The 21,455-nt window shown below is 44.0% G+C and overlaps 1 protein-coding gene across 2 annotated transcripts in view; it reads left to right on the top strand.

Annotated features, from left to right (window-relative positions):
* LOC141498524 (heat shock factor protein 3-like) overlaps positions 1-21,455 on the top strand; it is a 74,463-nt gene that overhangs the window by 37,761 nt on the left and 15,247 nt on the right. Inside the window, exons 3-8 of one of the 2 annotated variants that reach the window (XM_074201742.1) lie at positions 2,403-2,530; positions 10,542-10,666; positions 15,274-15,349; positions 15,781-15,842; positions 17,763-17,844; positions 17,995-18,167. In XM_074201742.1, the coding sequence (XP_074057843.1) occupies positions 2,403-2,530; positions 10,542-10,666; positions 15,274-15,349; positions 15,781-15,842; positions 17,763-17,844; positions 17,995-18,167 (646 nt within the window). The remainder of the gene's footprint in view (positions 1-2,402; positions 2,531-10,541; positions 10,667-15,273; positions 15,350-15,780; positions 15,843-17,762; positions 17,845-17,994; positions 18,168-21,455) is intronic. The other variant, XM_074201741.1, reaches the window with a different exon arrangement.

The raw sequence follows: 21,455 nt of genomic DNA, 5'->3' as shown, positions 1-21,455 counted from the left end.
CCAGTGCCTGTCACAGAGGAGACACCTTGGGCACATTGACTGACTAGCTGATTGAGTGTGCAGTAAGTCAGGTTACCCAGTCTACAATTTGGGAGTGAGTAAATGAGTACTCAGCATCTGAATTGCACCTTGACTAGAACTACGATGTTTGTAGAGCTTTGCATGTAAACTCTTTGAGGGCAGGGTTGGTTATTCTGTCTTTCTTTTTGTGCTCTGAGTGCTGTTCAAGCCTATGCCTCTCAGCTGGTTTGTTTCTCTATAATGGAGGAGTGAAGTGCCCTGGTCAGCCTAGTGCTGTCTTTGGCAGGCCCTCTGGCCCTTCCAGAGCTTGGGCTTGACTGGAAGAACTTTCCAGGACTCAGGGTTGCCTGAGAAAGATTTCGTTAGGTCTGACACTGGCAGTACCCTGTAAGAACGCATGTGGGAAAGAGCGGAGTTGGCCTCCTAGGCAGAGGGGCAAGGACTCTCGAGCATCTCATAGCTCCAGGTCATTTGATTGGGGTTAAAGAGGAGGAGCAAGTTGGGTCCCATTTCCTTTCCTGCCCTAAAGGAGCCCAAGACAAGTGGGCAGCTGAGGCTAATTTCCTGCTTGGATCTTCTTGAGTTGGATTCTGTCCTATTTGAGACTTTACATCTGTGCCCACCCGTTGGGCCTCTCTTGCCCTCCTGGGGCTTACAGTCAAGGAGATGGAGATTATAAACAAACAAAACCAGAACAGTTGAGTGTATGTGCCAAGTTCACATAAGTCTTTGGGCTTTCTCGTCCCTAGACAGCCATGCCGGGGCCTTGGGAAGCTTCCCTCACAAGCCAGTACTCTTGAGGTTCTTGGTGGCCTTAGAAAATGAAGGTTCTGGGGATCACACCTCAAATCTTCACTGGGGAATTTCAAGCACTGCTTTCTATGGGTAAAATGGTGTCATATTCCATTGAGCTGTTTTAAAATGAGTTGTCATCTTGATGGATGCAGCTCCTCTCAGCAGTTCAGATAATTAGGGAAATCCTATTTGACTGGCTGTGGACAATGCTATATCCCCATCCAGAGGAAGAAAAATAAAACAAAAACCAACAAAACTCCTTCAAAATTTGATGAACACTACAGTCACTTTTTAAAAACTTTCTCTTATGTATTTCTTTCCCTTAATCCTAATTCCTCATACTGAAAATGACTAATCTGTAAACATGTCTAACACAAATGTGTATATACAATATTTACATGACTGTTTGCCACTGTGGGAAGGGGGGAAGGAAATTATGTAGCTTAAAAATACACATACATATGGGTGAATGTTGAAAAATTTTCATGTCATGTATTTGGAAAAATAAAATATCAATTAGAAAGTGAGAAAAGTCAAAAAGCAACAAAAAGCAATGGATGTCTCCCCAAGGGAAAGAAGGTAGATGCACGCAAGCATGTGCATGTGATTGTGAGGTGGGGAGTAATGAAACTCTTGAACATGAGAGGAAGAAGGAAAGTTTTGTTGGCATAGATAGAGTAATTCTCCTACCCTTTGTTCCCCTTCTCCTTTAATTTATCTAACTTTTAGACTTGGCATGTGGACTCAAAGGGTCAGATGCCCTGGTTGAGCTTAGAGCAGAGGGTCCATGAATATGAACAGGAAGAAAAAGACATCTTCTATTCACTAATCTCTGCCTGAAATTTAGCACTTCCTTCAATAATGAGTTAAAATTTTGTTTCAGAGGCTTTTTCTGAGAAAGGCTCTCTGGAGATTTCAGTAACCTACCTGAGATCTCCATGGCTGAAAGTTAAGAACCTGGGGCTTAGAGGAAATCAGACAGGCTAACCAAGTGCTCACTTACTCTGGCTCTCAGGCCCCTTGACCCTCCCAGACTCCCTTCCCCATTGCAGGTACCATCATCTCCCAAACTCTCCCCAATCCCTAACCCCAACCAACTTCTCTGTTACAGGCTACTAATCATTACCCAGGTACCATTACTTTCTGGAGTTTGTCCTTCTTCCTCTTACTTCTTTTTGAGTCATTTCCAGGGGCAAGGCAAGAGACAGAAAACAACACAGTCAAGCCATTCCATTTTTCTCCCATGCAACACTGGGGAAAGGGTCAGTGGGTTTTGGTCAAAGTTGAGGCTGTTGGTGGAAGGAGCTTTGAGAACTGTCTAGAGCTTTCAATTGTCTCTGTGCTCCCTGTGGTCCATTATCCTGAAAATGGTCATTATGTGCTATTAAAAAACCCCAAAAAACTCCATGCAAAAAACCCAGACTTGTGAGTTCTCCATCCCTCCATTTCAAAGGCAGCCTGGTTATTGAAACCCATTGCCATCCTCAGGGATGTAAAAATGTTTGGCAGTTATTGCTTAGTTATCTGGGTGATTTTCCACCTTGTGCCCATCACTGTCCCAGTGATCTCTTCTCTTTTGTTGCCAGATGGTTTTCGAAAGGTGGCTGTCATGGATAGTGGAATGGTTGGTCCAGAGAAGAATACAGTGATTGAGTTCCAGCATCTGTTTTTCAAACAAGGGGAAGCAAACCTTCTGGAGAACATCAAGCGAAAGGTATGCTTCCTGGTGCTGACCTTGCTTTGAGAGGGACCTCCTATAGCTATATGGGACCGGTGTGCTGCTACCATTTGGGGTTCTCCATCAGGAGCTCCAGGCCTCTCTTGGCAGCCCCTTCCACTTCTGATTACTGGCCCTCAGGCCAATGAATACTCTCCTAAAGACTTAGGAAGGAGCCAGGGGGAAAAACTGGAATTTGATTGTTTGCTGTGGAATGGAATCTGTGCCTTGTCTCTCTCTAGCCCCGGAGCTTCCTCTTGGCCACAACAGGCTCCACAATTGCCAGCCTGAGTTTTCCACTGTTGGAGACAGGGTGTGGGTCTGATGCATCCACTGATGTTGTCAATAGCGCATGTAGATGCCATGGTCCCCAACTGGCCTCAAATTTGTATCCCAGCAAGGCCAGGAAATGTTGGAACGTTGCCTCAGTTAGCTTAGCTCATGACCCACTCTGGGAAAGCCAACCCGAATGGTCATATGGAGGTTTGCGGATGCTCTCCTCTGTTACGACAGTTGGAGGAAGGGAAGAGAATGACACAGTTCAGGTAGAACACTGGTCTACACAGCCTAGACACAGTGTCCTTTCCCTCTGAGACTCCTCAGGGAGCTTTCAGGGTTCTCCAGAGTACCAAGCATTTCATAGATCAACACATTGCATGTGGAGGTTCTTGGGAATACCATCCTATGCTGATTTACCCATCAGATCACACGACCTTTTCTTTCTATTTGTCTATGTGCAGAACACTGGCAAGAAAACTGTAAGAGAGAAATAACATTTGGATAAGGCCACTTGATTTGCTTGAAGACAGCCAGGACAGAGCCATATACAGCATGGATCACCTGAGATGCACAGGAGGCAGGCAAATATTTTCCCAGGACTAAAATGATACTAGTTGAGTGAACACTGATGTTTGAGGTCTTGGGTTCAAATTCTGTCTTTGTTATTTTTCTAACTCCTATCTGAAGTGAAAGCATTGGATTATGTCATCTTCAGGGTTCTTTCCAGCTATGAAAGGACCCTCTGATTCAATTGATTCTCAAAATGAAATAGTATAAAGGTATTTTCTCAATCCCATTTGACCATTGAGATGACTAGCTCACATAAGATGAAATCACTTGCTCACTGTTAAAAAGACAAAACTAGTAAGTGGCCAAGTCTTCCAGGTCTTCTGATTCTGTTTCCTTCTGTCAGAGACTGGCTTTAGGTTCCTTGGGCCCAGTAGTTCTCTTCTTGTGGCTCTCAAGCAGCTCTCTTAGGTTGACATGGGTCCATCCTGGAGAAGAACCTTATACCAGGGTAGTGGATGGTCTGGGCCTGGTCATGCCCTAGGTGCCCCTAGCCTTCTTCTTGCCACTTAGCTTGTTGGCACTTCACCGAGTTGTCTAGGGCCCCATCTGACTTGGGGATGCAGGGACTTAGGACGTGAGCTGGGGAGACCCAACTTTTTTCTGAGAGTCATCAGAGGCTCAGCTCAGGCTCTGTAACTGCATTTGCTAACTGCTCCAGCCCACGCTTGTTTCTGTTAATGACTCAGTGTAATTCATAAATGAGAGTACATGAACAGGCAGTAAGTGCTCCAAGTTATTTTACAAAACATTTTATAAAAATGTTCATTTTTTTACCTGGCTAATTACTGCTGTCAGGATGGGCTGGTGCCATGGGGGTCATAGGGAAGGGATTCACTTTAAGGCTCTTTGAAATCGACAGGACTAATATAGCTGGCGGCTTTGCCAGCCGTTCAGGCTGCCTCCCACTGGCACCCTTGTTATTCTCATAAAGGCAAAGAGGCTGTGACCTACCTGGTACCACTGTGGTCAGGGCACTACCCCCTCAATACCTGCAGGGTAATTGGGCTTTTTCAGACTGCTTTGTAAACCCAGCCATGCTTAGTAAGTAACTGCAATTAGAATTTGTACTCAGCCTCCAGTAAATGTTCTTAGTAACGTCAGAGGCCCCTGGGGGGAGCCTTATGGTGCCAACTAATGTCTCAGGGCCAAATATGTCAGCCACTTGCTGCTTGAAGTTGGGAAAGTCGATTTCTATCCGGGGGTCTCAGTTTCTTTGTCTGTAAAATGAGAGAGCAGGACTAACTCCATTTGGCAGCAAGCATTCCCATCATTGCTGTATGCCAGCCTCAGTGGGAAGCACTAGAGAAATGATCCCCCAAAATTGACATTTTTTTAGAAAGATTTTATTTATTTTGAGTTTTACAGTTTTACCCCTAATCTGGCTTCCCTCTCCCCATCCCCCCCCCCAGGAGGCAGTCTGTCAGTCTTTACGTTGTTTCCATGGTATACATTGATCTCAGTTGAATGTGATGAGAGAGAAATCATATCCTTAAAGAACAAAAATAAAGTATAAGAGATAGCAAAATTGCATAATAAGATAACGGATTTTTTTTTTCTAAATTAAAGCTCTTTGGTCTTTGTTCAAACTCCACAATTCTTTCTCTGGATACAGATAGCATTCTCTATCGCAGATAGCCCCAAATCGTCCCTGATTGTTGCACTGATGGAATGAGCAAGTCCATCAAGGTTGGTCATCACCCCCATGTTGCTGTTAGGGTGTACATTGTTTTTTCTGGTTCTGCTCATCTCACTCAGCATCAGTTCATGCAAATCCCTCTAGGCTTCCCTGAATTCCCATCCCTCCCTGTTTCTAATAGAACAATAGTGTTCCATGACATACATAAATATCTCTATCTCTCTCTCTCTCTCTCTCTCTCTCTCTCTCTCTCTCTCTCTCTCTCTCTCTCTCTCCATATATATATATATATATATATATACACACATACATACATACACCACAGTTTGTTAAGCCATTCCCCATTTGAAGGACCTTTACTTGATTTCCAATTCTTTACCACCACAAACAAGACTGAGATGAATATTTTTGTACAAGTGATGTTTTTACCCTTTTTCATCATCTCTTCGGGGTATAGATCCAGTATTGGTATTTGGGCGTAATTCCAATTTGCTCTCCAGAAATGTTGGATGAGTTCACAGCTCCACCAACAGTGTAATAATTTCTCAGATTTCTCACATCCTGTCCAACATTGATCATTGTCCTTTCTGATCATATTGGTCAGTCTTCTGAGAGGTGTCAAGTGGTATCTCAGAGATGTTTTAATTTGCATTTCTCTAAGAAGTAAAGATTTAGAGCAATTTTTCATATGACTATGGATCCCTTTGATTTCCTCATCTGTATATCCTTTGACCATTATTCAATTGGGGAATGGCTTGGTTTTTTTTGAAAGTTTGACTCAGTTCTCTGTATATTTTAGAAGTGAGTCCTTTGTCAAAAATATACGGTGGTTTTGTCTGTGTAAAATCTTTTTAATTTAATGTAATTAACATCGTCTAGTTTGTTTTTAGTGATGTTCTCCAACTCTTTCTTAGTCATAAACTGCTTCCCTTTCCATAGATCTGACAGGTAAACTACTCCTTGATCTTCTAGTTTGCTTATAATATTGTTTTTTCTGTCTAAATCCTGTATCCATTTGGATCTTATCTTGGTATAGGGTGTGGGGTGTTGATCTAATCTAAGTTTCTTCAATATTAACTTCCAATTTTCCCAGCAGTTTTTATCAAAGAGAGTTTTTATCCCAATAGCTGAACTCTACGGTTTATCCAACAGCAGATTACTATAATCATTTCCTGCTGTTGCACCTAGTCTGTTCCACTGATCCACCACTCTATTTCTTAACCGATACCAGATAGTTTGGTGGATGACTGATGCTTTATAATAAAATTTTAGGTCAGGTAGGGCTAAGCCACCTTCTTTTGCACTTTTTTATTGAATCCCTGGAAATTCTTGACATTTTATTTCTTCATGTGAATTTACTTACAACTTTTTCTAACTCATTAAAGTAATTTTTTTGGAATTTTGATTGGTAGGGCACTAAGCGGGTAGTTTAATTTTGGTAGAATTGTCATTTTTATTATATTAGCTCGACCTATCCATGAGCTGTTGATGTTTTCCCAGTTATTTAAATCTGATTTAATTTGTGTAAGAAGTGTTTTGTAATTGTTTTCAAAAAGTTTTTGAGTCTATCTTGGCAAATAGACTCCCAAGTATTTTATATTATCTGAAGCTACTTTGAATGGGATTTCTCTTTCTAGTTCTTTCTGCTGTCTCTTGCTAGTCATATATAGAAATGTTGAGGATTTATGAGGGTTTATTTTATATCCTGTGACTTTGACAAAGTTGCTAATTATTTCTAGCAGTTTTTTTAGGTAACTTCCTGGGATTCTCTAGGTAGACCATCATGTCTTCTGCAAAGAGTGAGAGTTTTGTCTCTTTCTTCCAAATTCTAATTCCTTCAATTTCTTTTTCTTCTCTAATTGCTCATGCTAACATTTCTAATACAATATTGAATAGTGGTGATAATGGGCGCCCTTGTTTCACCCTTGATCTTATTGGGAATCCCTCTAGCCTATCCCTGTTGCATATAATGCTTGTTGATGGTTTCAGATAGATACTGCTTATTATTCTAAGGAACATTCCATTTATTCCTACACTCTCTAGTGTTTTTAGTAGGAATGGGTGCTGTATTTTGTCAAAAGCTTTTTCAGCATCTATTGATACAATCATATGATTTCTGATAGGTTTGTTGTTGATATCATTAATTATACTAATTATACTAATACTAATCATTAATTATACTAAAACTAGTTTTCCTAACATTGAACCAAGCCTGCATTCCTGGGATAAATCCAACTTGGTCATAGTGTATTATCCTAGTGATGACTTGTAATCGTTTTGCTAAGATTATATTTCAGATTTTGGCACCTATATTCATCAGAGAGATAGGTCTATACTTTCTTTCTCTGTTTTAACTCCTCCTGGTTTGGGTATCAGCACCATATTGGTGTCATAGAAAGAGATAGGCAGAGCTCTGTCTTCACCTATTTTTCCAAAGAGTTTATATAGAATTGGAACCAATTGTTACTTAAATGTTTGATAGAATTCACTTGTGAATTCATCTAGCCTTGGAGATTTTTTTCTTAGGGAGTTCAGTAATGGCTTGTTGAATTTCTTTTTCTGAGATGAAGTTATTTAAGTATTTAATTTCCTCTTCAGTTAACCTGGGCAACTTATATTTTTGTAAACATCTATCCATTTCATTTAGATTATCAAATTTACTGGCATAGACTTGGGCAAAATAATTCTGAATTATTACTTTAATTTCCTCCTCATTGGTGGTGAGTTCACCTTTTTCATTTATGACACTAGCAATTTGGTTTTCTTCTTTCTTTTTAAATCAAATTGACCAGAGGTCTATCAGTTTTATAGGTTTTTTTCATAAAACCATCTCTTAGTTTTATTTATTAGTTCAATATTTTTCTTGCTTTTGATTTTATTAATTTCTCTTGATTTTTAGCATTTCTAATTTGGTATTTAATTGGGGGGGTTTAGTTTGTTCTTTCTCTAATTTTTTTAGTTGCATGTTCAGTTCATTGTTTTCCTTTTTCTCTAACTTATTCACATAAGCATTTAAAGATATAATATATCCCCTGACAGCCCCCTTGAGTGAATCCCATAGGTTTGGGTATGTTATTTCTTTATCGTTATTATCTAGGATGAAATAATTAATTCTTTCTATAATTTGTTGTTTGCTCTACTCATTCTTTTAAATGAGGTTATTTAATTTCCAATTATTTTGGGGTTTGTATCTCCCTGGCCTAATATTGTATATGATCTTTATTGCATTATGATCTGAGAAAGATGTATTCACTGTTTCTGCCTTTCTGCAACTGATCATTAGGTTTTTATGCCCTAGTACATGGTCAATTTTGTATAAGTGCCTTGTACTGCAGAGAAAAAGGTATATTCCTTTCTATCCCCATTCCATTAAGGAATTGACATTTTTCTGGGGAGATAGTATACACATCTTGAAGTCCATATGGAAAAAAACAGAAGGAGAAGAAATCCAAAGTAAATTCAGGGAAGGTGGTCAGGAGGGCAGGAGGGTGGGCACTCGTGGTATAAAAGACATGCTCTGTGACCCACAAAGTCTCTGGGCTTAAAATGGAACCATCATCAACAATACAGAATACTGCACTGTGCTCAGTGGCATCTCAGGGAGCTGAAGTTGTAAACCCAGGGAATGGCCTTTGGGGGATAGAAGTGTCAATGCTAGAGTATAGCTTAGTGAGACTGTGTCTCAGACTGATCTTAGAGGGGCAGAATCTCTGAATTTCACAGTTGAAAGCTACTTTGTATCGACTGTATGCAAAAAAAAGACCACCTTCTACCTTTGTCCCCCAAAGAGGGGGAGGACATCATCTCTGGAGACAATCCGTTCAAGCCTGGACAGCTCTCATAAAAAGTTTTCCTGTTGCCAAGCCTCAGTTTCCCCTTTGGACTTTGTACCCATTGCTTCCAGTTCTGTTCTCTGGCGCCCGACAAAACAAGTTTTATCTCTTTCCTTTCAGATTCTTGAAGACAGCTATCATAGAAGAGGAGATATGTATGTTATTATGAGGGTGTATGTATATATTTATGTATATAATGCACAAATACATACATATATATGTGTGTGTGTGTACACACATACAGCATATATATGTGTGTAGTATATATGATGGGAGAAGACTTCCAAAGATTTTCAGTTTTTGCTCCTATTCCAAGTCTTTCATTCTTTAGGTCAGAAGTCCTTAGGTCTTTCAGTTTTCATGGTATGAGCCCAAGGACCTTTACCATCATGCTTTCAGCTTTCCATCTAAACAATGATCTTTGGCTTGTCCAGGGCGGAATTCCTTCTTGGAGGCTGCCACAATCACACTCTTGACCCAAAGAGAACTTGCAGTCCACTGCTTGAAGTCCCTCGATTCTTTTTCATTTGAGCTTCTAGTTATTTTGTCAGGCCTCCCTCAACTTCTTGTATTTCTTAGGTGGATTTTGGGGGACTCCAGCATAAAACTACACTCAGCCTTCTTGAATTTATCTTTGTGCCTTCACTGCAGTGAACCAGCCCCCTGGTCAGGATGTTTTGGCTCTCCCTCCCAGTTTGATGTTACTGGCGCATTTGACAAGCACGGCATCTATCCCTTTCTCTAAATCATTCATGAAAGGCTAAATAACCAGAGCCTAAAATGACATCCCTTGGGCCTGTCCCTGGAGACCTCCTACCAATTGGACATCAACCCATTTCTGCTCTGGGTGGTTCTTTAGTTTTACTATCCCCAGACCAGATGCCACAAGTTGTCTTCTCTTCTGGCTCACATCACATATCGCATATCACGCCACTCCATCTACCAGAAGAACTTGAGCTACTGTAGCAAATCACGTGCTAAGGCTGTCCCCGGTAGAAGACGAAGAAGACCCTCCCTGCTCTGGTCTGGGTTAGCAAAAGCCAAATTGGCGCTTGTTGATTGCTGTCTCCTTCTCAGATGTTTACTGCCCAGCCCTTTAATGAGAGCCCGCAGGATTTTGCCAGAACTTTGGTTAAGCTCGGATCCATCTCATTGGCAGAGAAAACAGGGAAAATTAGAGTGAGGCATCTCTGTTTTGCCCCATTAACAAGCTAGCATCCCATCAGTCCAAAGGAAAGGTTCCATTCTTTTTCCCAGTAGAGTGAGCAAGAAAGTCCCTTTTGCTGTCCTTAGCTTTCCCTGTCTGTTTCCACTCATTCTGAGCTTTAGCACTCCCAATACTATATTTAAGTAGTGATAAGGGCAACAAAAATAATTTTAGTGAGAAGACACCTGGCATAGGGGATAGAGGGCCAGCCTCAAAGTCAGAAAGACCAATGTCGAAGGCCTGCTCCTGACACAAGCCAGCTGTGTGATCCCAGGCCAATAATTTGAGTGCCCCAGACCATTCAGGCCAGATATCCATATACATTGGTGATGATTGCAGGTGTGCCCATATTAACATCATTCGCTTCCTCACAGCATTACATTGGGCACAACAGTATTCTGGAAGCAGTTAGCCTGAGCCGCACTCCAGATTTGGATTTGGGGACAGTGTATACACATATGTGCAAAACCCTTTTGGTTTTAGGTGCCACCTGGGAAAATGGAAGAGTTCAAAGCGTGCTCTGATGACTTGCAGAAAATTCTCACTGAGGTGCAGGAGATCAAGGAACAGCAGACTGGCATGGATAGCAAAGTGGAGAGTATGAAGAGGTGGGTGTGAATCCAGGTGGCAGGGGCCCCACCTTTCTGGTGGAAACTCCAAGCTCCTTGCTCATCAGAGTGCAAGACTGGAGCTTGGGGACTGCCCCTTCCATTGCCTCTTTTCTCCCTCTCCCTCTCCCTCTCCCTCTCCCTCTCCCTCTCCCTCTCTCTCTCCCTCTCCCTCTCCTTCTCCCTCTCCCTCTCCCTCTGTCTCTCTCTCTCTCTCTCTCTGTCTCTGTCTCTCTCTCCCCCCTATCCTCTTCCTTTCCCCCACTTTATGTCAAGTGGATGTCAGATTTTGACCACATCAGGATGCTGGGCTTCCAGGCCCAGCCCTGTCCTGGAGTAGCTTTGTGACACTGGATAAGTCACCTAACCTCTCTGAGCCTCAGCTTCTCCATCTGTGAAATGGGCATATAATATTGTGAGCAAAACTCTAGGGAAACATGAGGGATGGGAGTTTTTACTGGTCTCAGTTCATTTCCCACACTGTTCTGGCTAGCCAGAGAGGAGACATGTAGAAACACCCCTCCTCCCCTTATAAAAAGACCATTCTCTGATTAAATTCAAAATTTCTGACTCTGCTATGTTGTCACTGGGCCAGATTGGGCAAGCACCTTGCCTTCCTTTTCCTTTCCTGCTCCATGGTTTTCCATTCTTATTTTGTACCAAGCAGACCAGATAATTGCTATCTGAATTTGCCACTTGCCATTTGGTTGAAGTCTAGCATATTGGAAAGAGTGCCAGTCTTGGAGTCAGAGCTACTTGGGTTCAAATCCCCACCTCTAACATTTGATGCCTTTGTGTCTGTAGGCAAATCTTAACATCTTTCTGAACCTCAGTTTCTTTATCCTTCACTAACTTCTCAGGTCCCATCACTCAACTGAAGATGATCTTAGCAAGTCATCATTTTTATCTTTAGCCTTTTTAGTCTCTGTGTTGACTACTTCCCTCACCTCCTGGGCATTCTCTCCTCTCTAAATAGATGTGATTCCCCTTATTGCTGGTGTTTCTTTTAGCTATCCGATTTGCCTTCTCAGGCTCTTACTAAACTCATTTTATCTCTCTCCACTCTCTCTTTGTTGATCTCCTCAGCTCCCATGGGTTTGATTTTCATCCCTAATAGATGGTTCCCAGATCTATATAGGGTATCCCTAAACTTTGCCACATAGTTCTGAGCTTTAACATTTGTATATCCCATGCTTACCACCCCCTCCATGTCCCCCTACCCCAACTTCCCTTGTCAGCATTCTATCACAGACAACTTGCTACTCATCTCTGTCTTTTCTCAGAAACTGACTTTTTTACCTACCTTGCTTATTCCTGGCAAGAATGTCACCATCCTCCTAGGTGGCTAAGCTCACCATCCCAAAGACATTCTCAATTCTTGACTCTTGCTCCTCCAACCCCCTCCCCACTCTAAATCTATTCACATGGTTCGCAAGTCTCATGAATTCTATCTGTACACTATCTCCATATCCATCCCTTTCTCCACTGGTTCAGGTGCGCAGCACCTCTTAGCTAGATTAGCATAGTAGCCTCCTGACTGTCTTCCCTGCTTGAAAATCTTATAAACTTCTTTCTTGACAGCATCTCTTATATCCTCTCTCTTGTAGCCACCACCTTAGTTAATGCTCACCTCACTTCTCACTTGAATTACTTGAAACAACCTTTTTAAAAAGTATAGTTTTAGTTTGTCATCAACAAAAAGCCACTTCCTCTCCTTTGGTCCACACCCTGAGTTCATCTGTCACCTCTCTGTTGGGAGAGGAGTAATGTGTTTAGTTATGAGCCTTTTATAATCGTGGTTGGTTGTTATATTGATCAGTCTTAAGTCTGATCATAAGTCTTCTAAGGCTGCTTATCTTTCCAATACTATTTCAATTGAATAAATTGTTCTCCAGGTTTTGCTCACTTCCCTCTGCCTCAGTTCATCCAAGCCTTCCAGACTTTTCTGAAACTCCATCATTTATCATGTCATCTCTTAGGGTATTCTGATATTCCATCATAATTGCATGCCAGAACTTTTTAAGCCATTCCCCAGGGAATAGCTAGCTCCCCCCGCTCAGTTTTCAATTCTTTGTCACCACTAAAAGAGTTTCTGGGAATATTTGAATTGTACAATTGGATCCTTTTCCTCCTCCATTGATCTTTTTTGGAATTCAGACCTAATGTTGGAATCACTGGGTCCAAGAGCATACCCAGTTAGTTGCTTTTTGGGCCTGGTTCCACTCCTAGGGCATTAAGAGATGTGCTTTTCCACTGCCCCTCAGTCTTTGACTTTTTCCTTGCTGATTTACTAGGTGTGAGATGGTATCTCAGAATTGTTTTAATTTGCAATTTAATTTGTAGAGATAGCCTAGGGTTCATCCCTTGAGAATGGTCTCACCACATCCTTTGACCATTTATCAATTGAAGAACAGTCCTATACTGTTATAAATTTGAATCAATTCCCTTAAAAATTAGATCTTTAGCAGAGAAACTTGCCACAAAGATTTTCCCCCTACAATAGCCTTTTAATTGTTTTCCCTGATTCTAGGCTCTTCTCTTCCCCATCTGTTGTCTCCTTGATGGGCAAATTGATGTTTCTAAGCTGTAAGTTCACTTGTGTCACCCTTTATCTTGGTGAGCTCCATTCCCCATGGCCCCCTAAGACGAAATTCAAATTTCTCTCTTTGACAGGTAAAGCCCTACCTTTCATAGCCTGGCACAATCTTGTCTTTCTTTTGTTTTCTTCTCTTAAAGAATGTCAGCTGTATAGAACAAAGTAGAAAACAAGAAAGAAAATTACTCCCTCCAGAATCCCATTCACAGATCTGATTGGATTGGATTTCTTCAATCTGTATACTTTTTGCACCCCATATTTCCCTGGGAATGAACTCAATGGTCTTATTGCTTAAGTAATATGACCATCAGATTGCTTTCATCATTGCTCAGGCTCAATTTCCAGATTGATTTCCTACCCTTCCCTTTCCTGACGTCTCTGTTCTGGCCAAACCAACCTGCTTGCTCTTCCTGGAACATGGCACTCCATCTGTCCCCTCTGGTTCTAGGAGTCTTTCGCCTCCTTCAAGCCTCAGCTCAGATGCTGCCTTCTGGATACCTTTTTCCTGGGCCCTTCTGACCTGTGTGTTGACTTGATATTTTGTGTTTACTAGGCTATTTTCTCCACACATTGTGAGCTCCTTGAAGGCAGAGACTGCTGGTGTTTGATTCTAGATGCTCAGCATTTGAGAAGCCAAAATGCTTGTTGACTTGAATTGAATCATGGCTGCCCACTAGCCTGATCCCTAAGGCTGTGGTAGAAACATGGAGACATCAGCTAGGAAGGGCAGTCCAGTCTGGGATGGCTCCTCTCCTGGATGCCTGCAGTTCAGGCAGGTGCTCAGGCCTGGGCAGCCTTGTTTGGGTTCTCAGCAGTAGCCTAGGTGTTTCTGGATCATTTTCCTACCTTCCCTCAGTCATAGCTGGCCCCCAGCATAGACATGAAAGGATACTCAGCAACATTCTGCCATTTCAAAGGACCAAGTGAAAAAGGGACCCTCTGTGCTTGGAGGAATCTGAGGTAAGCAGTTCTCTAAGCCTGTGCTCCCATCATTTGTTGTAGATCAGTACTCAAGGACTCATTTTATTTTGACAGAGAGATGCTTTGCCCACCCCCAAGTCAGCCTTGACTTTGTCCCCTTATCTTCTGGAGGGGGCCTTCCTGCCCCTTCACCTTGTCTGCCTCCCTGCCGATTGGGCCAGTGTTTAAGGGTAGAGGAGCAATGGGGGTCTGGGGTTGTATACCCACAAGGCTAGTAAGAAAGTCTCCTTTTGGGGCGGCTAGGTGGCGCAGTGGATAAAGCACCGGCCCTGGAGTCAGGAGTACCTGGGTTCAAACCCGGTCTTAATAATTACCTAGCTGTGTGGCCTTGGGCAAGCCACTTAACCCCATTGCCTTGCAAAAAAAAAGAAAAAAGAAAAGAAAAGAAAAGAAAGTCTCCTTTTTCTGATGTGATCTTGGCATTCGGTGAATTGCCACTAGATTTGACAGACTCAGAAACCTGGGGTTGATACTTGAGACCTTGGATAGAATTCCCACAAGGAGGAGAAGGCCCACTTTAGAAAGAGGGAAGAGATTTTTCCAGGGTCACATAGTGAGTGAGTGGCAGAGCTAGGATTTGAACTCAAAGTTTCTGACTCCATCATTCCTTCTGCTCCTCAGCCTGGGGAGATAAACCTAGTCTTGTTGGTCTTAGAAATCTCTGATCTTAAGGAGTGAAGATTGTCATGAGTTCCCCGGACTAATCAACTACTTGGGAGACCAAAGGGACCTCGAGGCGACTGCTTGGCTGAGGATTTCTGCTTCTGAGATAGCCCAAGGCAGTCCCCCAAGATAGGATGGTGGGAGCAGGTGGGGGAAGGGAAAGGGAGCAGGCTGAGAGAACACACAGGTTTCCATGTGAAGGCAGGTCACAACTTTCAGAATGCCCGAGTTCAATGTGCTGTGCCCAGCCAGGGCAAGGACAGGCACTAATGGTATGTACACAGCAGCCATCTGTGGGTACCTGGCCCACCACCCGGCTTCCCAGTCAGAGGCCCAGCTTCACTTTGGGCTCTGTTGTATGTTACAGGACTAATAAAGCTCTCTGGAAAGAAGTGTGCAGCCTAAGACAGCAACACGACCAACAGCAGCAGCTGTTATCAAAGGTAGCAGTTATCCTTTGTAGGCTTCTCCTTTATGTGTTTCTCTGAATTGTTGTTAGGTCAGAAAGTGCCCATCCGTTGTGAGCTTAGTTTGGCCACCATTTCATGGATTGGATTATCCCAGCCAAAGCAGGCCTCCCTTCCTTAGTCTATCCTCCCTCCCCTCCCTCCCTGTGCCTGAGCCTCTGGGTGATTCCTCCACCAGGCTGGGTCCCAAGAACATAGGCTTACTCTGCCACTGGAAAGTGCCATTCTGGTAGTCTTGTTGGCAGAGTTGAAGCTGCCTGCAACTTGGGCGCTTGGGCTGCCACCAAATTGTCATCATCTGAAGGCGAGGACAATGTGCTGATGTTTAGGAATGGAGTGCTTCGGTGAGGCTTTTGTTCTCCTGAAGCACAGGGTGCTGATCAAAACATCCTTTGTATTCTTCTCAGATCTTCCAGTACATACTTGGTATGATGAGAGGAAACTACACTGGGGGCGTCAAGAGAAAAAGGTGAAATTACTGGTTCTGAGTATTTTCTCTGTAACCGGCCATAATTTCCCCAATTGCCTCCAGCCTTTTAAATGTACCTCAACTTTTGGTTCAGTGTTTAGACAAGTCATCTATGGCTCAAGTGCTTTGTGGGTAGAAAGTGGTACCTCCCAGGAGAGCTGACCAGGCCCAGACCCTCAGTGAACAGCGGACTGCAGCAGTACATGGTCTTTGAAGATAGTGATGATGAGTGGATCAATGGCAAGCTGATTCCAGGCAGCCTGATCCTAAGATGGGTGGACCCAAGTTGCTGGCACTCACTTTCTCTTTCAGGATGTCCTGGTAGTGGAGCTAGCCTGAGGATTGTCCAGACAGTGTGGGGCTTTTTGTTCAGTGTTTAGACAAGTCATCTATGACTCAAGTGCTTTGTCGGTAGAAAGTGGTACCTCCCAGGAGAGCTGACCAGGTCCAGACCCTCAGTGAATGGCAGACTGCAGCAGTACATGGACTTTGAAGGTAGTGATGATGAGTGAGTGGATCAATGGCAAGCTGATTCCAGGCAGCCTGATCCTAAGATGGGTGGACCCCAGTTGCTGGCACTCACTTTCTCTTTCAGGATGTCCTGATAGTGGAGTTAGCCTGGGGATTGTCCAGACAATGTAGGGCTTTTGCGTAGCTCCAAAGAGAGTGATGGATTAGCAGGAAGAAGACTTGACTGGAGTCAAAAACCACAAGGTTGCTTTCCACCTTGGAAAGTGTCTATCCTTTTGACCCTGTAAGAAGATCACCTTCTTGGAGTTTCTTTGCTCTTCTGGGACCCTCCAGAGCTCTTAGCTCACAGGGTTGTGTGAAGGAAAGTGCTTAGTAAACCTTCCAAGCAAAATGAAGTGATAAGCTCCTTTTCTGAAATGGCCCTGCCCCAGGCTCATCTTACAGCAAATCCCCAGAGGTGGTCCTGGAACCATCCTGGGGATGCAGTGAAGCATTTGTCCCCCATCCCCAAACCCTGGCCACCTGGTCTCAGGGGGGCCCAATGCTATAGGCCTTCCTGTGTTCAACTCGAAAGGAGAGCATTGAACTTTAGAGTATTTCCACCAGCCCCTGGCTCCATGCCAGGTACTTGACTTTCCAGTTGGAGGCAGCAAGATTTGATTAAGCAGCAACTGAGCTGTATGGAAGGCACCACCATGGTAAGCACTGGGGAGACAGAGAACTGAGCCACAGACTGTGCTCGGACGAGGAGAGTTGGGGGACAAAAAGGGCAAAGGAGCCGAAAAGCATGAAGGTGCAGTGGCTGCCGACCTGACTCCCTGAGAGAGGGAGCAAGAGAGGTCTTTCTCTCTCACTGAGGGAAGGGGAGCATCAGGGGGTGGGGCTGGTCCAAAATAACCCTGAATGTTCTGCTCATGCTTTCAGCATGCCAGCCCTGTAGGGAAATGCTCATCACCTCCCCATTTCGCAGATGAGAGGAAATTATGACTCAGAGAGATCATGTAACTTGGTCCATGCTCCCTTATCTAGTAGATGCCAGAGGTAGGATCCAAATTCAGGGAGTTCCTGACTCCCAAGGCCATCGCCCTTTGAACCAGGATATGTTGTCTGTCACATGAAGGAGACTTGCATGAGCTCAGGCTGGGAAAAAAAGAGGTTGGAGTCAGACTGGAGCCCTCCAGACTGTCTAAACAAATGAAAGATGGGTTCTGTGTTATCATGGCCTGCTCCCATTGACCACTCCTCATGAGGAGTTGTTGAAATCTAAATACTTTACAAAAAGAATTCCCCCTTGTTGGATGGGAGTATTGAATTGGAGTGAATCTTCCATAAAGTAATTTCCACTAGAGACCTAAACTCTGGCTCCCATTGGAACCAGATTCACTAGCTCTCCTGAAGTCTGTGTGATTCTTCTTGCTAACAGTGCATGGGAATGGGGTGTCTTTGCAGGTCATTGACAGATGTGTCTGGTTCCCCGCCTTCGAAGTACAGCCGCCAATGTATCCCGATCCCTATGGAGAATGGGGAAGCTGTGAGTTGGAAGGAGAAAGTGATGGTGGGGAAGGGGAGGACAGAGTTGTAGCCATCTGTTAACACTGGTATAGTCTTCAGTCCCTTTTGCATCACGTGCAGATGGACAGATTATTCATCCCTAGCTCCTCTCCCCTTTGCTTCTGTTTAGGTGGATGTGTTAGATCCTGGTTCTCCAATTGTCAAGGACTCCAGTGGCACCACATTCCAAGACGCCCCAGCTTCTGAAGATGATGACCTCAGTGGGTTTGAGGGTCCAGCCCTATCTCCCACTTCATTTGCATCTCCAAGTTTTTGTGCAGATCTGCCAAGCCTGATTGAAGGGTAAACATGGGGATGTGTCTATTGGAATTGTTTGTGCCTACAAGAGACTGCCCTCAGGACCAAGGTGTGCTGTGAATGTGCCAATTGACCTTGGGGAATATTATAAATAGGGCAAGTGGTATGCTAAAGTCATGGGATCTTAGATTTTAGAGTTGGGAGAGACCTTAGCTATTATCCAATCCAATCCCTTTATTTTACAGAGGAGGAAACTGAGTTGCAGGGAGAGGAATGAACTTAGCCAAGGTCCCACATGGGATCCTAGGTCTAGAGCTGGCAGAGACCTCATGGGCCATCTAATCCAATCTCTTTATTTTATAGAGGGGAGAGAGGTCCAGGGAGAGGAAGGGACTTGCACAAAGGCACGTAGCTAATAAGTGTTTGATGTGGTATCGGAACCCAGTTTTACCTGCCTCCTAGGTTCAATAGTCTATTTACGATATTGGTTACAGGGCAGATTTTATTCTCAGTCAACAGAACCCAGGTTTTTCCATTATTGTCCCAGTTCCCACTTGTTGTCTTTCTTCAGTCCTCGGTGGCCTTGGAGTTAGGAAGGGAGCAAGGGAACGATCTTTTAGTAATTGATTATTACAGATATTCTGGGTTCAAGTTCTGCCTCCAATAGTTACTATCTGGGTGACCTGGGCAATTCCTTTCCCCTTCCCGGGCCTCAGTTTTCTCATCTGCACCATGAAGATAGTACTACCTCCCAGAGTTTTTCTGAGTATTAGTCATGCTAATATATAAAAGGTATTTTGCAAAGATTAAGGAGCTATGGGAGCAGCTATTCATCTGCCTTTGGAAAATCAGGGATTTCTTTTTTTGTTTAGGTTTTTGTAAGGCAGTAGAATTAAGCAACTTGCCCAAGGGTCACACAGCTAGGTAATTAGTGTCTGAGTCTGGATTGGAACTCAGGACCTCCTGCCTCCAGGGTTGGGGCTCTATTCATTGTGCCATCTAGCTGACCCCAGATCAGGGATTTCTTTAGGGAATGGGTCCTCCCTTTACCCCAAAAACTGGTTCCATGAGAACTGAAAATCTTTGGCCAAGCCTTTGGTGAATAGCCTCTCTGACCTTCCCAAGACTCATCTTTTCATTGGAATCCAAATGTCTCCATTAGCAGGGTCATTGGGTAGGGCCAGAGTCTGATTATCTACATGGTTTCAGAGGTTTGTTTTATCTCAGAATCATTGTTTTTCCCCTGGAAGATGAGGGCTGTTGCCCTCAATGGTCTTAGAGATCTGTTCCAGCTTGAGCACTAGGATTTCTAAGATAGCCTGGCACTACATCCCATGATCCTCTCACTGTCTGCTGCTTCACCAGCTTAGGTGTGGCCCTGAGCACCAAGGATTCCCTTCCCCCCCCCCAGGATGAGCCTAGTTTACCTGGGGGGGCCCATAGAGAGACAAAAGCCACCATCATCCTAAGACCAACGGAGCTCACCACATTCAGATGAAACACTTTACCTCTGAAGTCAAATGAGCAATCTCATTTGCTCATCAGAGAAATAAAATGTTTCAAAGTAGCCTGCTGAAGGACAGAAATGTCAGACTGGTTAAAAGAATATCATTCAGTTGAGTTATTAAATTGAAATGGAAACTTGGGCCTCCTAGAAGAGTCCCTAAAATTGGTTGGTGAATGGGAGGACTGCATAACTGCAAAAGCAAACCTGAAGCTTGTCTGCATAAAGAGGCCCCTGTGGAAGGGAGGGCTCTCCTCAGGCAGAAATTGGGCCTGGGGAGCTAAAAGAGACCTGGTGATGACTGAGGGCTGGGTAGGCCAAGCAGAGGCCCACTGAAGAAGGAAGACATTCCAGGGAAGGAGCCTCAGGCTTTTGGCACTGGCCAAGGACTAGGCTGGGGGGAAGTTGGCAGGCAAGAACTGAGACAGGACATTCGAGGAGGAGGGAAATGGTAGAAGGAGGGGGAGGGGGTTTCTGAGGAGGAGAGACAGTTTTGCCTTTGTAGTAGGTAGTGGGTTGTGATGGGAAGGTGAGGGTAAGACCAAAACAGATGGATACCTGGTGCTGGTCTCCAGATGTTGGCCTCTGTTGGGTAAGTTTTTGCTCCCTTACCACCTGAAGAGTAGAATGGTAGAAAGAGCCCAGGACTCTGAATCGGGAGATGTGCATGCCCACCTTGCCTTTGACTGGCCTTAATGAGTCAGTTCATCTCTCTGAGCTGAGTTTCAGTACTGTCAACTGCAGAAAAAGGAGAGGGGACTACTTAGTACTGTTCACCTCCTGGGTCTCTGTGGTTATTGCTGGCAGATAACAGAGGGGATCAGGAGGGAAGAATGGGGGGGGGTGTCATGTACCAACTGCCCACAGCAAGGCTTAGCTCCAGAGATGGAATAGCAAGAAGGATTTAAGTGGAGTTCCAACTTGGCTGTTAAAATGTCCTAGGAGATAATAGAAGGAGTGATGGTTAGTAAGTGGACCTGTCTACAGCACATCGAGTTGGAGGAGCCCCAATTATCCACTTGGGGTATTCGGGCAGCTCTGCTGAACTGACAGCTCTCCAAACCAACAAGTAAAAAGGAGATGGAAAATCACACTTACTCAGGCAACTTAATTAGCCTTGGACGTCCAACTTAATTAGCCTCATGCAAAGGATCTTTTGAGAAAATTATTCTCCATCTCTGCAGCTGAAAGGCCTGCCCCTCCCCCTCTCCCTTTTGGTTCTTCAACTCCTCATCTCTTTTTTACTTCCTTGGGGGAAAGGAGGAGCAGGGACCTTCTTGTAAGAAAAAACACCCAGTCAATTTGAGGTCTCATGATTGAAGGGAAAAAGGAAAAAGGACCAAAGCCCAGCTTCAATCCTGGTTGTGACTCCATTTCTCCATTTTGAACCTCACTTTCCCCATTAGTAAAAATGGAAAGAGGAAGCCCAATCCTTCCTCTCAAGATTTTGAGAAATGCCCTTTGGATAGATGATGGTGATGAAAGCTCCTTGTTGCAGAGCACTCCCTTGACAAGGTGGCTGATGGGAGCCTGGTTTCCAGGGGAGCTGAGCAGAAGGAGAGGACCATTAAGCACTTGGAGCTGTCATACCAGCTGCTGATCTGCTCTCTCCTGTGCTGGTTTAGCCAACTAAGCCATTCAATGAGTGCAATGGCTGAACTGTGCAAGGAAGAATAGACAAATATCCAACATTACCCATAGAATCCTAGATTGAGGGCTGGAAGGGATACCAAAGACCACTGTATTCTAACCTTTTGTTTTACAGAGATGGAAAATGAGACCCAGGGCGGGCAAGGGACCTATCTAAGGAAGGTCCTGCAGGTATTAAG

This window comes from Macrotis lagotis, chromosome X, assembly GCF_037893015.1.
Source record: "Macrotis lagotis isolate mMagLag1 chromosome X, bilby.v1.9.chrom.fasta, whole genome shotgun sequence".
Taxonomy (NCBI): Eukaryota; Metazoa; Chordata; class Mammalia; order Peramelemorphia; family Peramelidae; genus Macrotis; species Macrotis lagotis.
Note: the sequence above shows the minus strand (reverse complement) of the source record. Positions and strands in the feature narration are given on the sequence as shown.